General features: G+C 43.0%; 3 protein-coding genes across 7 annotated transcripts in view; 2 read left to right on the top strand and 1 right to left on the bottom strand.

The window, feature by feature from the left end:
* LOC147028498 (active breakpoint cluster region-related protein-like) overlaps window positions 1-9629 on the top strand; it is a 148821-nt gene extending 139192 nt beyond the window's left edge. For 3 of the 5 annotated variants that reach the window (XM_085878931.1, XM_085878934.1, XM_085878938.1), the window contains 4 exons: window positions 2380-2514; window positions 2688-2793; window positions 3246-3411; window positions 9399-9629. In XM_085878931.1, the coding sequence (XP_085735057.1) occupies window positions 2380-2514; window positions 2688-2793; window positions 3246-3411; window positions 9399-9629 (638 nt within the window). Of the gene's footprint in view, window positions 1-2379; window positions 2515-2687; window positions 2794-3245; window positions 3412-3497; window positions 7192-9398 lie in introns of those variants that run through there. The other 2 variants (XR_015057588.1, XM_085878932.1) reach the window with 2 other exon arrangements.
* The window catches only part of RCC1L (RCC1 like), a 39787-nt gene continuing 33323 nt past the window's right edge, over window positions 9378-15841 (top strand). The window contains exon 1 of the mRNA XM_085878940.1: window positions 9378-9508. The gene's annotated coding sequence lies outside the window, so the exon portion shown is untranslated. The remainder of the gene's footprint in view (window positions 9509-15841) is intronic.
* On the bottom strand, window positions 9866-15049 carry TIMM22 (translocase of inner mitochondrial membrane 22). The gene is made up of 4 exons (XM_085878942.1): window positions 14781-15049; window positions 14498-14694; window positions 12349-12421; window positions 9866-10856 (listed from the first exon to the last, which is right to left on the bottom strand). The coding sequence occupies exons 1-4, from the start codon at window positions 15016-15018 to the stop codon at window positions 10780-10782; spliced, it is 585 nt and encodes a 194-aa protein (XP_085735068.1). The 5' UTR covers window positions 15019-15049; the 3' UTR covers window positions 9866-10779.

The raw sequence follows: 15841 nt of genomic DNA, 5'->3' as shown, positions 1-15841 counted from the left end.
GGATCCTGAGTTCAAATCCCACTCAGCTGTTGAATTAATACCAGGTGGGGATGACTGCCTGCCATCCTTCCGAGGTCGGCAAAATGAGTGCCTGCTTGCTGGTATGCTGTGTCGAAGTGGTGACCCATCCAGGATTGTGTCCATTAGTCAAGGAGACTGCTTAGGCAGCACCAACGCTCTGCACAGAGTATGGTCCCAATTGATGGATGGATATATATGCTTGGCACATTTCAGGTACATGTATATTACTGTAATGTTTGTTTGTGTGTTGGGGTGGAGGGGGGCAGGGTGTGGAGGGGTGCAGGGGGGGTTGGGTTAGACATTTCCATAGATCAGATACAAATGCATAGAATAGCATGATCCGTGTACGAGTAGTTAGCCAATCTCGATGTAGTAAGTAGGGACACGTCAGCTTAAGGATTATCTTTTTTGAATGTGCACCATACAGGGGGTGGTGTATGGTAATAATTAATTGGGCGTTATGGTTAAGGAAATTGTGCGTATAAACCCCTGTGTAAATCTCTACCGGGGGCACCCGGAGACTTTGCCAGAGAGGGGGGGGGGTGGGCAGAGCATTGCCCAGGGAAAAGTGGAAGAAGCTGACAAGGACAAGGAGTGAGCTCATCGAGTCTGAGGAGAAAAGAGTTCTGAGAACAGACAGAGGATCGTGAATTTGGGGAGAATCATCTGAAGAGAGGAGGTTGACCTGCCTTCCTGCGTCTGCCTGTTTGTCACCCTGTGTCTGTCATTCTGCCAATCTCATCATCTTGCCCATCACCTCCTCTTCCCTCATCGCATGCTCGTGGCTGCTCCACGCCCATCCTTCTATCCTCGACCACTAGAGCTGAGTCCACTGGTTTTGTCCCTTTCCCGTCTGTGATTAAATCTGGTGTGAGGCGCCTTCGTTTCTTTAGATCTCTTTTATTCTCACTGTATACAATGATTTATTATCCATTCGGTGTTCCCCCTTTCTTCCCTATCCAAACCCGCCGTCGTCTTTCCCCGATTTATTTCTTTGGTTCGGGAATAAACCCGTTTGCTTTCCAGAGTTAAGGTTCTCGTGTTTCTCAGTACTCACACATGTGGACCCGCCATTAATTGAACGTAGTTTGAAGGAGTAAAAATGCCTGTTCGGCCCATCCGTCCAGCGTCGACATTAATAGACCTAGACATGACAATTAGCCATGGTTACGGCTGTACGTATGTCTGATACGCAACGTAGGTGGTTACCGATTGATAACTAAAGTGGTGGTGATCATGACCGATGCTAAATAGAAATGCGAAAAAAAAGCCACTTAGCCTCAGTTTCTCACACTTTTCCACACCCGTTCTGTCCATTTTATTATTTCCCATTTGATTCAAGTTATCTCAAATCTTCGTAGGGTTCACATCAGCTTTGAATCGCTTCAATGTACTCATCCCAAAATGGGAATACAGGCCGGCGTGGTACGAATTCTCTTCAAAATGGGCGCTTTCAAATGACGCTTGAAGCAGTTGGGCCACGCCACTTTCCTCTGGTCAGTATTACTTTAGCTGTCCAAATTTCCCTTACAGCTGGATCTTTTGGGAAAACATACGTACTCGTTACTCACACCATCTTTGGTTGCATTGTTACAACCAGAAACCATACATCTAGCTGGCATTCTCAGTACTTTTAGAGTTCAGAGCATATGTACGCCACACGTAAACACAAGTCCCGTAGAAAAAGTATCCTCAAGATGACGTGGCAGACAACGTGATATGTGACTTAATCACGTCGCTGTTTTTTTTGGGGGGGCGGGGGGGCAACCAAGCGTACAAGGACACCAACAAAGCATGAAGATCTTCGTTTCAAGATATTTATTCAAGAATAAAAACGATTAAGTGTGAAGTGAAGCCTTAGTTATTCATCAAACCAAACATTAATTTCTGATTCTGTGGACCTTTAATCAACCAATGATGTGAAATTTATTCTCTGGCTCTGCAGCGGAGTTTGCTCTTACTGACAAACGGTCACCTTACACAACAGAACTGAGCAGCTAACAATGCAGTCTTGCTGGAGTATATACATTACAGTATATCGGAGTCAGTGCAGACTCATTGATGAGCAATATTCAAGTATAATTAAAGCTGACACACCGATTACGATGGCATCTCCATCCCTTCGGGAACAGGTGAGGCTAATAAGTGAAGGAGTTTTGTCTTGGACACAAATTTCCTCAATTGTCCAGCTTAATGGGTGTAGCAAGCTTTGCTTCGGACCTTGCACATGTATTGTAATCATGAGAAAGCACTGCAAGTGGAGTTTTAATTTATTTTTTTCCTGATGACTATTGGATATGAGAGAGGGGAGTTGTCATTGTTGTTTCTCCTCCACCTCCTCCTCCTCCTCCTCCTCAGACAACAAGGATGTGGTGATGATCTTGAGCGAGATGGATGTGAACGCCATTGCTGGTGTGCTCAAATTGTACTTCCGCGAACTGCCAGAGCCTCTGCTCACCAACGAAAAGTACCAAAGTTTCATTGAGGCCAGTGGTAAGGCGCTTGCACTAATGTGTGATGTCCATGTTTACCTCTCAACTCTGTTTCTTCATCCATGAGAGTCGCAATCTCTAGGAAATAGCTCAGCTTTCATCGTAACAGCACCTGAGTGCCTGAGTTAGGTTGTATGATCTCTGTCCCTACCTGTCTTGCCCATCTTTGTCCAGCTTTATCAGATCCTGTGGCTAAAGAGACATGCATGTTGCAGATGTTGGAATCGCTTCCAGAGACGAGTCACACTACATTCCTCTATGTGCTCACTCATTTGCGCAGGTGATTCCTACAGTGGGTGATGTTAACAGATGCATGTCTTCACACTCGCTTATGTGACCTCATTGACTGTGCAATGATCATGCAGCCTACAAATGCCTAAAATGGTAGGGTTTAAATTTGCTATTCTAAACAAATGAAACTCTGGCATGTTTTATGTCCATGTGGTTGCAGGCCAGACAGCTAGCTTCGTCCCCCCCCCCCCCCCCCACTGTCAAGGCCCTTTTAAGTCCACATTGCAGGCACCATGCCATTACAGCAGTTTTGTTGGGATTCATTTTCACACAGGATCTGCCCCATAACCAGATGGCTCAAAGGCAGGAATGTTCAGATTTTTCCACCTTTCCCTTTCCATCATCGTCTGACTCGAGGAAGAAGCTTACCCCCCCTCCCCTAATTTGCACCTTAATTGCCAGAAATCAAAAAAATTAGTATTATGTGGATGTCATTTGCAGAGTTGCTGAGAAAAAGGCTGTGAACAAAATGACCCTGCATAACATCGCAACGGTGTTTGGGCCCACATTGCTGCGGCCTTCTGAAAAGGACGGAGATCCCTGCAGCGGGGTCGGTGCATCTCCCCCTCTGACAGTCAACCGCTGGTCATTGGAGGTGATAGCGCAGGTTAGTGTGTGGGACAATCAGTGCCTCCCTGATGTGATCTTTGACTTGTCCTTGTCCTTGGTGACGGTAACTATTCTTCCATGCAGGTCCAGGTCCTGCTGTACTTTTTGCAAAGCGATAACCTATTCAACAGTAAGAGCAAGAGACAAAGCCGGCACCTTACGCTCGTGTGACCCCGTGCGGCCCTACCAGGTCTGAGGCACTCGAAGAACTGCACCACTTGCACCAAGGGCTGGATCCCTGACAGCTGTGGTGCCACTGTGCCTATCTCTAGGGAAAAGGGACTCTGCAAAAGCCAGTTGTCTGTCTGTGCTCTACATTTCCAAGACTACTGGAACATATTTGGTTTTTGCATGATATACTGTTATGGTGGTTACTAAAAGCAAGGTGTGAGCGTGAACGTGTGTGTGCGTGTGTAAAACGTTGAAATTTATATTTTCTTTTAAATTGGTTTTTCTCTCCAGCTTGGGGACGTTTGTGGAAATGCTTGACTTATCAAGCGAGCGTGGGTTACAAATCGCCTATAAGGTGATTCAGTAGGGTCCCATTGTGCACTCAGAGATTGGAGATCATGCTTGGGTTTTAAAGGTCTGTGAACACTTCACATTTAAGTTTATGCCACAGTTGAAAGAAAATTAAATACAGATGACAAGTGACCAGATCAATAAGATGGACATTTGGGCGTCCATCGAGACAGCGAACAAATCCGTCATGGTTGACCAAGTTCCAGACCAATTCCTGAGGTCATGATGATGACCTTTGACCAAGTTCCAGAGTGACTGAGTGCGTGAAGTTGACCTTTGAGAATGATTAAGAACGTTGGACCTGTCATGTTCACATACTCCTGGACAAACATTTGATATCGATATCGATAATGGTGTGATTAGCAGTCATTGTTTGAGCAGTATGGAGCGAATTCCATGACGCAGACATCTCACGTTTGTTCATCTTGAAGGTTAAGGATATGAGGGCTGACTCGCGTCTTAATTTTTCAGGGAAAAAAAAATCTGTCGATCTGGAAACAAAGATGACTATTTATGCCATGGGCAATAAATATTACCTCGTGACTGAGCTACAGGATATCCATTGGGTGATACCTGTGTCAGGCGATTATGATGGAAACCAAAACTGATAGTTGGTAACTACAGATGGTGATGGTAGCAGCTCCACCGTGATGGGTTTTAATCAAATTCTGGTGATTACAAAGCTGACTGCTATTTCAGTTATTTTTCTTGCAGGAATGTCCGGTGCAAATCGCTTGTTCCAAGTTTACTCCAAAGTGACATCACGCTGATAATACGGGACACACCTGTAGTCCAGAGCACACTACTGCAGGTCAATGCCCTGAATGGTTTAAATGTTGAGCGGATATGTCTGCTTGTCCCGGATATTCTTCCAATCTTGTGAATATTGTTTAAACCGATTTTACTACATTCCCCTCCAATGACTGAAGGAAGTCTTGCTGCTGAAGGCTCGTGTCGATCTGCGTCGGCTGACAGGTAGAACGATGGACGATATCAACAGGACATTGATCGGGGTATGCTAACCACCATGGGAAGCAAAGAGAAGCTGACGTTTCAGGCATTCCATCTTCAGAGCAAAAGAGCCTATTTTGGAATCGACAGAACATCTATTGCTCCGCCAAAGAGTTAATGCCTGAAACTTCACTTTCTCCTTCCCACAGAGGTTGGCAGACCTCAATCATTGACTGTCCTGTTGATGTCTTCGATCATGTTCTTCCTTCTATCACTCATGCATTTGTTCCTCAAGCACCGAATCCATTTTAAATTGATCACCTCCACATGGCTTTGTTCATTTAGCACATTAATATTGACGCATGTATTTATTCCGAAGCTATTGTTTGTTTGTTTGTTTGTTTGTTTTACGGGCTTTGTCGTATCATTCTCTTCCTCGAAAACCTTTCAGACTTTTCCGACATGCAGCGATCAGTATGGAACGAGAACAGGTACTACGGAACGCATTGGCCTCCAGGTTACTTTTCAAACCTCAATCCATTATCTTCAAAATATACAAGTTATTATTTGGTGAAACCGGCAAGCTCAATCAAACTTTCCAATTAACTTTTTGTCATTATTGATTTTTTCAAGAATGCTGCTTTAAAAAATAATAAAAAACGAAAGAGAGGTTTGTAAGTGGTGACTTGAAAAATAAGTCAGCAGAGTGATGAAATATTTTTGTAATCTGAAGAATGTTATACGACTTTACACAGCAACAAAATGTTTATTGTGAAAGCACAGTTTAAAACTCGCGAGATGCGAGACGGAAACAAGAGTGTCCACGTCCCACGGACTCCTCCAGTCATAATCGGGAATTTGATGGAGACACGCTTCCTCCTGCAGGCAATACAGGGTTTGAGGTGTCAAAATCGGTGGGAACGTGTGATGGTGAAACCACGTGCACTGATACAAAGCATTCCATTTTGGACCGCGATTGTGGAGATGGTTGTCTATTGTTGCCACGTGCCTCGATTTATTTTTGGGCATGCCAAGCGCGTTGCTCAATGCCGTTTTGTGCATTGCTCTTGTCATTATTTTAAAATAGATTAATAGATGTAGGAATAGGATTTCGATTTGTGTCACTCCCTTTGCATCAGTCTGCCTGTTTTACCTTTTAAAGTTGCTGGTTTTATGTCACACTCACTGTGCAGTGTGCATCCTCGCCTTCTATTTTGCAAGAAATCTAAATGCTGCTCTTATAGTTTGTAATGGTCAACAGTAATCACCTGTGTAGGAGTTGCCAGGATTACGACTGACACACACACACACACACACACACACACACACACACACACACACACACACACACACACACACACACACACACACACACACACACACACACACACACACACACACACACAATTTTTTTTGGTTAGAAAAGCTCAGTTCTACATTCAACGAGATATCGTTAAAGTTTGAAAATTGAGATTACACATAAAAACTCGCCATCTAAAACAAATTTAAAGCCTCATGGTCTAAAATGCGGAGTGCATGTGTCAGGGTTCCTCGACAGTGCAACATAGTGCTTGCGAGGGTTAGAATGAATGTCGTTTAACCGTGCTGTTTAAATTGATGGCGAAAACTGCCAAGCTCATACTTGTGGACCCATGATGAGGATGTTTTCTACTTTATTTATAGTGTCGGTGTTATTGACTTGTAAATGTATGCGATTCATTGGCCGTTTAATCGTTTGGTAAGTATCTTGGACTTGGTCCAAGGAAAATGGTGTCAGTGATGGGATATGGTGTATGTTTGAGCATGGACGGTGCCTTGTCGTTTGCCTGTTGTTCGTGTGATTCGAGCTATAACTGAGCTTTGTAAAAATAATAATAATAATAATAATAATAATAACCTGCCAAGCAGCTGCATTTGTACATTCAACAGGTGGGTTTAACAAACTGTGCAGATTGTGACAATGTTCGTAAAGTACAATCGGTCTTTCATTTGTAAGCTAACATACAGCAAACAATAAAAACAACCTCGTTTCATGTTGTCAAGTGATAATCATAGAGTTTGAAAACGACCAGAAAAAAGGTAACGGCGTATGTTTATCCAAGACTGACAGCAGTGATGTCTCAACGAAATAGTGCAACAGTTTCTTCCCCTTTTGGATGCAGGTTTATGCAATCTGCACATGCTATGGCTTACTATGTCGGCTGTTGTTTGTTAGACATCCTTGTGAGCATCAACTTATTTATATAAGAGGGACCACACAGGATTCTTGTTCGCCATGCATTAAATTCATGATTTGCTGCCTGAACCGAGTGGATTGATTCATTACTTGTGGGTGTGATTTCTCCTGTGACCCCACTTTTATAAATCGGGCGACGTGGAGTTTGAGCTTATCAACAGAAGGGATATCCTACATCATCTGGGCACTGACTTATTAAAGGTGATCAGTTAAACTTGCACCTCTTGCCTCGGATCAAAGTCGATTTGCTTTTCACCCCATACTGTTTTTTGACCGTGCAATGCATGAATCATCTATATTAATATTTCGGCACGCCCCTTTCTTTGTTCCACCATCAGATTTTTGTTACTGCATGAAATGAAACAAGCTTTGACATATATAGTAATGATATTATTGTCTTCCTTAAGAGGCCCCTCAAAATTTGTTTTGATGATTATGGTATTTAAATCTTATTATTATCTATATTAATTTTTCGGCACGCCCCTTTTTTAGGTCATCTCCACCGAGATGACCAAATAAAGCAGGACCAAATGTACGTCCGTCAACAATTTTTCTTTCCGATCTTGATGAAACTTAGTATGTGGGTAGAGGTCGATGAGTGTTGCACAACGATATAACTTTTGTCCAGGTTCAAGGTCAGGGATGAGGTCACAACGTCACGTAAGTTATAAAAATAAAAAAAATAAAAAAATAAAAATCGCCATTTTCAAAACCTATCTAGTCATAATTTAATGGGCGTAAGCCTGGAACTTCTAATACACTTTTCTCCGAACATATTCTGTTTATACTTCCGAAATCTTCACATTATGTGTTCCGTGTACTTACGCAGGTGATAGCAGATTCAAACTAGAGGGGGAGCACTCGGTCGAGTGCAAAACCTCCGCCGCCAATACTGCTCGGTCACTCAAGTGAACCTGATATCCTATTCATTCAATTTGACGTCAACAGTGCTCACAGAGTTATAGTTTGCAACTTTCCCTTTTACTTTTAACTTTTACATACTAAATTCATTCATCATAACTGGATTCTTTGAGACAAAAATTGATTTTACGTGGGTATATCCACCTGAAGTTCCAAAATCAGCCGTTTCAGCATGTTTTTTTGTTGGAAATCACTTATAACATGTAGAAATGCAAAAAAAAAATAGAAATTTTGTTGAAAAAAAGTTGCAAAATTTTTTTTTCCTTTTTTTTCTCTAACAATTTTTTTTATTTTTTTGGGGGTTGGAAATCACTTAAAACATGTAGAAATGCAAAAACAAAACTTCAAATATTTTTTCAAAATGGCCACCATAGCGGCCATATTGGATTTTGGACTAAGTCCAAAATCTAATGGCATGATCCTTGGACCATACCTAATCCCCCACCAAGTTTCGTTGAAATCCGTCGAGGAGTTTTTCCATAATACTGTTCACAAACAAACAAACAGAAAGGGGTGAAAACAGTAACCTCCGTCCATCTTCGATGGCAGAGGTTAAAAATCGAATATATATATATATATATATATATATATATATATATATATATATATATATATATATATATATATATATATATATATATATATATATATATATATATATATATATATATATATATATATATATATATATATATATAATTTTCAGAGGGAACGATGACATCACAATCAACAGCGTTCGGCGGCAAACCGATGGCCGGGTCCCAGACGACATGCTTTACTTAACTAAGTCCATGAGTTCAGGACGATTGTTCAACTCAGCATGTATGACTTTTATCCTGCCATGTTGTTGATCTGTTGATGGTGGTAATATAGAAACGATGAATATGTCAAATCGTTCGTGTTATTCATCTGGCACGATGTGTCAAGGCCAAGAGTCTAAAGCGACCAGTCTCAAATGCTACCACGGGCACCCAGACATGCCATCAATATGAACTGAGCTGTTGAATGCGGTGCAAAGCATCCAAAGAAACTACCGTAACCGAGTATTGTGATCCGTCCTGTCCCCCATACCTGTCGTAGACGGGTATCTATCTGCTAGTTGGTGTAAATGCTTTTGCAATAAACAAAAAAAAAGAAGTCGCAAATTCATCGTTTTCAAATGGTTTACTTGACGTATCAACAGATTGTCCATTGCCAGTGTCTAGACATGTCTTGCAAATGCAGAGTAAAAGGTCAATATTTAGCTGTAATCTCCACTGGTGCTGCCTCGGTCAACTCCGGGTAGCTTAGGGGTTGAGGGTAAAAGGGCGAGCTATGTTGGCATTGCTGCAAATGACAAGCAATTTGTATTGCAGGACTGTGAAGACCTATTCCAAAGGGCAAAAATTGAAGCTTCTGATGGCTCAACATTACACGGTGATTTGGCCGAGGCAGAGCGAAGTGAGCTCAAGGCTCTTTATTCTTGGTACGTGAAACACCCTGCAATCCATGCTTACAGAAAAGATTTTGAAATTTTTTTTTTAGGAACGCCAACCACATTTTCCATCCAATCACGTAACTTCCGTTTAAAAATTCTCCATGGGTAGGGAGGTATTCCAATGTTGAAGGTTTCGTGTCAACGACTCAAGTGGTTGCAGAGAAAAAACTAATTTAAAAGTGAATAAAGGTGAAAAATTTAAGGCCTCGGCCAACCTTCCATGACATGGTCAAAGATGTTTTTGCACATGTAATCAAGTATATTGGCATGGAGGCAGAGAGGATCAAGTAAAAAGGGAAGTGATCAGACAAATACAGTTTGAAAAAAAAGGGAGGAGTTGGGAAAGTCATGCAAGTTTTTTATTTTGGGGGGGGGGGGTGGAGATGAAGTTTGTTGGTTTCATAAATGTACCATTTTACATAAATACTACTTTTTATTCTGCTTAACAAGACTCGGTAGCAAAATGGCTAGTGTTCCCTCTGCGTCTGGGACGTTGGTGATTCAAACCCTTGTCGAGTCGTAGCAAATACTTTTTTTATTTTTTTTAATGGTACGTACTGCTTCAGTGCTTGACGCTCAGCACTTAAAAGGGCAGAGCATGGACAAAACTGGGAAGACGAGGGCAAACCACCCAGTAAAGCCCGAGTCAAGAAACTGTTTCAGCAACACCAACGCTCTTTAAAATGTATGATGCATCAAGATCAAATGACAAATTAACTCCGATTAATGCAGAATTAATTAATGTGGGATTGTGTAATGCAGTTTTTAAGGTGTACAAGATCATGGAATCGGAGCTCTGGCTCTGCCCGTACTTAGTCATAAGAATCCGAAGTGTGGATATGGGATACGGGATGGCTTTGGCTAAGATCCAGGTGTATGTTTCATAAGGATCCACCACATGACTTGTGGAACAATTTGGTCTACAACCCTCAATTCTGGACTTGTATGAATTATTTGATAGGAGTTCGAGGAACATGAAAATTATCCGCTTTTACGGCTGCAAAATGGCTCGTCCAATGAAACCAATTGTGGTGTTCCTAGACGAGTTGTTACATTTATCCACACCCCTTGAAACATGCTCCGGCTTTTCCAACGAGGTTTCGGCTGTTATGCAGGCTTAATATATTGAAGTCTCTGCTTCCCATGGAAATGTTCACCAATAAAGCATTCACAAGGATTCGATCCGAGCTTGTTGAGCACAACCTTGGAGTCCAACGTCCTTCCAGGCTTGACTTGAGCGCGAGAAACGGTTTGCCAGCTCACCGGAAATAATAATCGATCGCAGTAGAGAAGGCTGCAAAACCAGCACAGCCCAATGCTCCAGCCTTCGGTCCAGCTGCGTGAAAATGAGAAATGCAACAATGGTCTGAATTACATCTTCAAATACTATATGGTTTTTTTAAACAAACGAGGGCCATTCCAAATATGTCACACTGAAGTTGTTTGACAGGATAGCACAGATGAAGCACTTTTGCCTGAGAGCAACATTGTTTGGGTTTTATTCTCAACACAGACTGTAAACTGTGGGCCCGGTACTAAGACGGGGTGTTGCAACCATGAGTGGCACCGTCCCTCAGATGGACATGATGCTTGGAACTCATCTGCTCACCGTGCCTGGTGACGATCAACAAAAAGAAGACAAGTTATGACCAGTACCCTGGGAATATTCCAAACCACTGCCATAATGCACAGGAGAACTGCATTGGCAGCACAGTTGCACCTCAGCAGTGATGCAACCAGCAGGATGAATTTGTAATCGAGTCCCAATCCAATATGTAATGAACAACCTCCTTAATGTTCGTTGCACTTTTTCCAGTGGTGTGGCAAGTGAAAATGACAGTTTTGCAATTGTCAGCACTCAGAATACAGAGTTGACTGCACAGCCTCGATCTCGGCCGCAGCTTCTTTCTGACATCCTTGCATTGGTTACAGGAAATGACTGCAAGGCAACAGGTCAGCAGAGTGAAGAGTGTGGACGAACCTCAACCCCACTTCTGAGGCAAGGAGTGCAAAGTGGTGCCGAGTTGACTCGGACAAGAATAAAAACATTTCCCCACAGGAATTTGGTTTGCTTCCGATGCATCGATGGATGCATGTTCTTCACCACAGTACGCACAAAAATACATCACATTCTATCTGACTTGGGGACAGAAGATGATCGAACACTATGCCATGATGGCAGAACAAGAGAATCACAATCCACAGAATGTTTTCCTTTCATCGACCTTCAGGATATCCCTTTGCCAATTCTACAGGCGAATCGGACAGATAAACATGCGGGTTGCCAGTGATCAGTGATCATCACCGAGAACAAGGGGAACCCCTTTTGAACAAATCTGGCCCTCCCAGTTTTTCAGTCTGTATGTAGAACACACTCGCATGGGGAGATTGCAATCCAAGTAAAGATCATGCTTCAGTTCTCCAGCAGAAGGGCGTAGAGCCGTAGACCTTCCGAGTGCGTTCCAAAACTCATCAGGGTGGGTGGTCGGCCTTTGAAAGGCCTCACGACCAGCCTACATGGTGTTCACCCATCTCCATACGATTTCATACGAAGACGATTGGTGGGCCAAAACTTATCATAAGCTGGTAAATCCTGCATGGAATTCCCAGCACAATGCAACATTTTATTAAATGTGCATGAATAAATAAATAAATAAATAAATAAATACAATGAACAATCGAGGAGCTGTGTGAGGTTTGGCATCACTCGATCGAACAAATTTGAGAATAAAATGTTGAGTCGTGAGCTGGGAAGTCTAGAAAGTACATGACACGTTCGAGCATCTCCGGAGGCATCAAAGGAAAGGGTTTTTATCAAGTGCACCCACCTCGAAAACCAATTATTCCACCCGTCACACAACCACCAAGCGCGCCGTTCTTCCAGTCGGTCACCCCTCGGTACTGCCAGACAAACAGCATTGTAACAAGTTCCTTTTGAGGAGGTCAGTGCAAATATTCACAAAGCAGGTCACCATAATTAGGTTTGTTATGAGACTGTAATGTATATACAGGCCTCGGTCACATCGCTGACAAATTACGCGACTTGATATGCTCCGACGCGACACAAACCTCAATTGTTTCACATCAGGCAATCAGGTGCGAGGCCCTACATCTCAACTGCCTTCAGTCCAGCCAGCTGTTTTATTTGCATTTTGTATTCTCTGTAGCATCTTTCGACCTAAATAACAGACTTTGACCCATTCATAGCCTATGCACACGATACACCTATTATTGAATAGGTCAGGTGGTAAAAACACCAGGGGTTGGGGGGTTGGGGAGGGGGTGCCATTAACATTCATCTTGTAGAGCGGTCGCCAAGTGGCTTAACCACTCAAGCAAGCACTCCAACAAAACGGTCAATAAGAAACAGCTGGCTTGGCAAACGATAAGTTTATTACCTCCGCCATCTGTGATGGATGAAGGCGACCTTTCAACCCGTCTGTCTGTTTGTGTGCAGGGCATCTCAAAGTCCACAGATTCAGATGAAATTTGGTGGACACGTTGGGTGTGTGACAAGGATGAATTGATTCCATTTTGGTGAAGATCCAAAAACTATTAAAAAAAAATCCTCCAAATGATTCACAGTTGAGAGATGGGACCAAAAACGATATCTCAAAAAATGTTATGGACGGATCTGAACAACACTTGGTGCATGGGTTGGGTAGGTGACAAGAACAATCCAAATCGATTTGACTTCAGGTCTGAATCCAGATCCGGCCTTTCGGTGGGATACAAAAGGTAAACTATTCAACCTGGTTTGCATGAGGTATGCGCTCCACCGAGTGCCCTTCTCGTCGACATTGGAACACACCCATGGAATCCAAGGCCGTGATGATGACGCAAAGGCAAAGCCGTACTGATCAAGATTGCCGTACATGACAGAGATCCTCCACGAGGAGAGCTTTTACTCACGTCGTTGTTCTTCATCTTCTTCTTGTGGACTTTTTTGTTTCACAGCCTACAGTTTTCATCGAAGCTTCCTGAAACTTGGCATACATATGTAAAAATACCCTGCGCAGACAGAAACCATCTCCGATTTTGAAAATTTCTCCGAGAAAAAAAAGTTATGACGTCAAAATATCTCCGCTAATGGAAATCGCCTAAAAATTATCTCCAAAACTCGGCAAGCTTTTTGAATTCTGTTTGCGGGAATCGAACAGGGCATTAGCAGAGATGAATTACCGCGCATATGATACATCACTATGACGTCATATCAATTTTTATGACGTCATTCCTATTTTTTGACATTTTTTGTTTCACAACCCAGAGTTTTCATCGGATCTTCGTGAAACTTGCCATGTATATGCAGAAAGCCCACGCGCAGGCGGTAACCATCTCCGATTTTGGAAATTCCTCCGAGAAAAAAAAAGTTGACGTCATAATATCGCCGCTAATGGAAATCGCCTATACCATTATCTCCGAAACTCTGCAAGCTGTTTGAATTTTGTTTGCGGGAATCAGGCCGGGCATTAGCGCAGATAATTTATCGCAAACCTGATGCATCACAATGACGTCATATTCGTTTTTATGACGTCATCATTAAGAGGACGAAGATCTTAGCTTGTTCTTCAAAGCGTTTCGTTATTATGGGGTGAAGCGACTGAACAGAATTATTACATCGTTACATTGCCAACCGGAAGGGCACTCGGTAGAGCGCATACCTCCGCCACGTAATGTCTGATCCACGAGAACATATCGGACCCAATACATTTTTGAAATCTCGTCCTATACAGAACTATATTGTTTTTAGCCACATCTCTCAACGGTGAAGAACCACTTTAAAAATTAAATAATTCCCGTATCCAGATGCGGATTCGGATCTTCACCAAAATCGAATCAGTTCGTCCTCGTCGCACAGCCAACCTGTCCACCAAGTTTCAACCGGATCCGTCCACAACTTTTTGAGATATCCTGCACACAGACACAAACTAGACAGGGGTATATATATATATATATATGTATATACACCTCCTTTACCGACTCGATGAGGCACTCGGTGCAGGAGAACATCGCGCCCACAATGGCGAAGTTCTTGGCGTAGGAAACCCCTCGCTGCCCCATGTCCCGGAGCACCTCTCTGGCCGTGGGAGTCCGCGTGGGATCCTTCGGGTCCAAACCGACGTTGGAATCGATTCCGGCAGTAAAGACGCCGAACGCGCCGCCCAGTACAAAGCCTGTGGGGGGAGAAGGTGTTCAGGGTGACGGTGATTCAACGCTCGGGTACCGAACGGTCGTGTAAACGTCATCAAGGTCCTCTCACCCGCGGCGCAAGCGAGCACCGTTTTAAAACCGCAGCTTTCCATGAAGGCCTCCACTCGTTTCTCCTGCTCGCTCTTGTGCGTGCCCAGCAAACCGCCCTGCACCGACGCCGGCACGCTCCGTGCTTTCCTCTCGTCGCCAACGAGGTGTTCCAGCAATACGCTATATCTGAGGAAGTCCGCCGTTTGTCCTGGGTTCGCTCTTTCCTCGTTGGCATCGCTGCTTACGGGCGCCGCCATTTTTCGAAATAATTTAAAAATAAAAAAAAATTTAAACCCCACAATTCATCGCGGAAATTGACTTAATATGAGATGGCCTTTCTATTCGGTAAATACCGCGGGTCCTAATATTTGTTACTTCAGGTTTGAAAAAAAAAAAAATCGTCTCAACGACACAATATGGACTGCTTCAACCGAGCTGACTGATTTATCCAATATAACTCAAAAAGCAATGCCTTGAACTGAGCCCGTCGATCTTTTGTTTTCTCTCATAATTGCGGATTTATTCTCACATTAAATATTAATTTGACCCTTCCGTTTATTTTTGTATTCCCATAATGCTTGGTTTCTCTTTGGCATGAAAATATATTAAATAATGGCTCCCCGTAGCAAGGCTATCTTTATTCCCCATTCCGTTATTCCCTGTGGTAACCGTAAGTAACCCCGTTTATTTGGTGAGTGATCAATCGTGTTACTTATTGAGTTGTATAAAATGGTTTCTCTCAGCAAGGTTGGCCAAGGACGGCGTCTTATCCAGGATATTAAAGAGAGATGGCGATCAAAGTGGCGGATCTGCCGGGAATCAGAAATATGTTGAAGTATCCCCGACTCTGTAAAGCGGTGCTAAGATTCCTCAAAGAGAGCGGGAAATCATAAAAGCTCCTTGGGTACCAGATTCAAGGTTTGGTACGTGGCGTATATAGAGCCTCGTAGCTCTAAGAGCACCATTAAAATCTTCTTTTTTTTTTTAAAGAGGAAGAAGAAGGTTGATCAGCATAAATGGACTAAGTTCTCGTGTTTGTTTCTCTTGGTCGCTTCTGTCTGCACGGGTATGGTATCAATC

The sequence above is a fragment of the Eptatretus burgeri genome, chromosome 4, assembly GCF_056783735.1.
Source record: "Eptatretus burgeri isolate ZD-2024b chromosome 4, Ebu_testis_v1, whole genome shotgun sequence".
NCBI lineage: Eukaryota > Metazoa > Chordata > Myxini > Myxiniformes > Myxinidae > Eptatretus > Eptatretus burgeri.
Note: the sequence above shows the minus strand (reverse complement) of the source record. Positions and strands in the feature narration are given on the sequence as shown.

What these genes read in the sequence shown, in the direction of transcription:
- TIMM22 (XM_085878942.1), bottom strand. Translation starts at nt 15,018, where the DNA reads ATGGCGGCGCCCGTAAGCAGCGATGCCAACGAGGAAAGAGCGAACCCA. An exon ending in GGTGCTCGCTTGCGCCGCGG is followed by an intron (nt 14,695 to 14,780) that starts GTGAGAGGACCT and finishes CTCCCCCCACAG; the next exon opens with GCTTTGTACTGGGCGGCGCG. An exon ending in CCGAGTGCCTCATCGAGTCG is followed by an intron (nt 12,422 to 14,497) that starts GTAAAGGAGGTG and finishes TTTGTCTGGCAG; the next exon opens with TACCGAGGGGTGACCGACTG.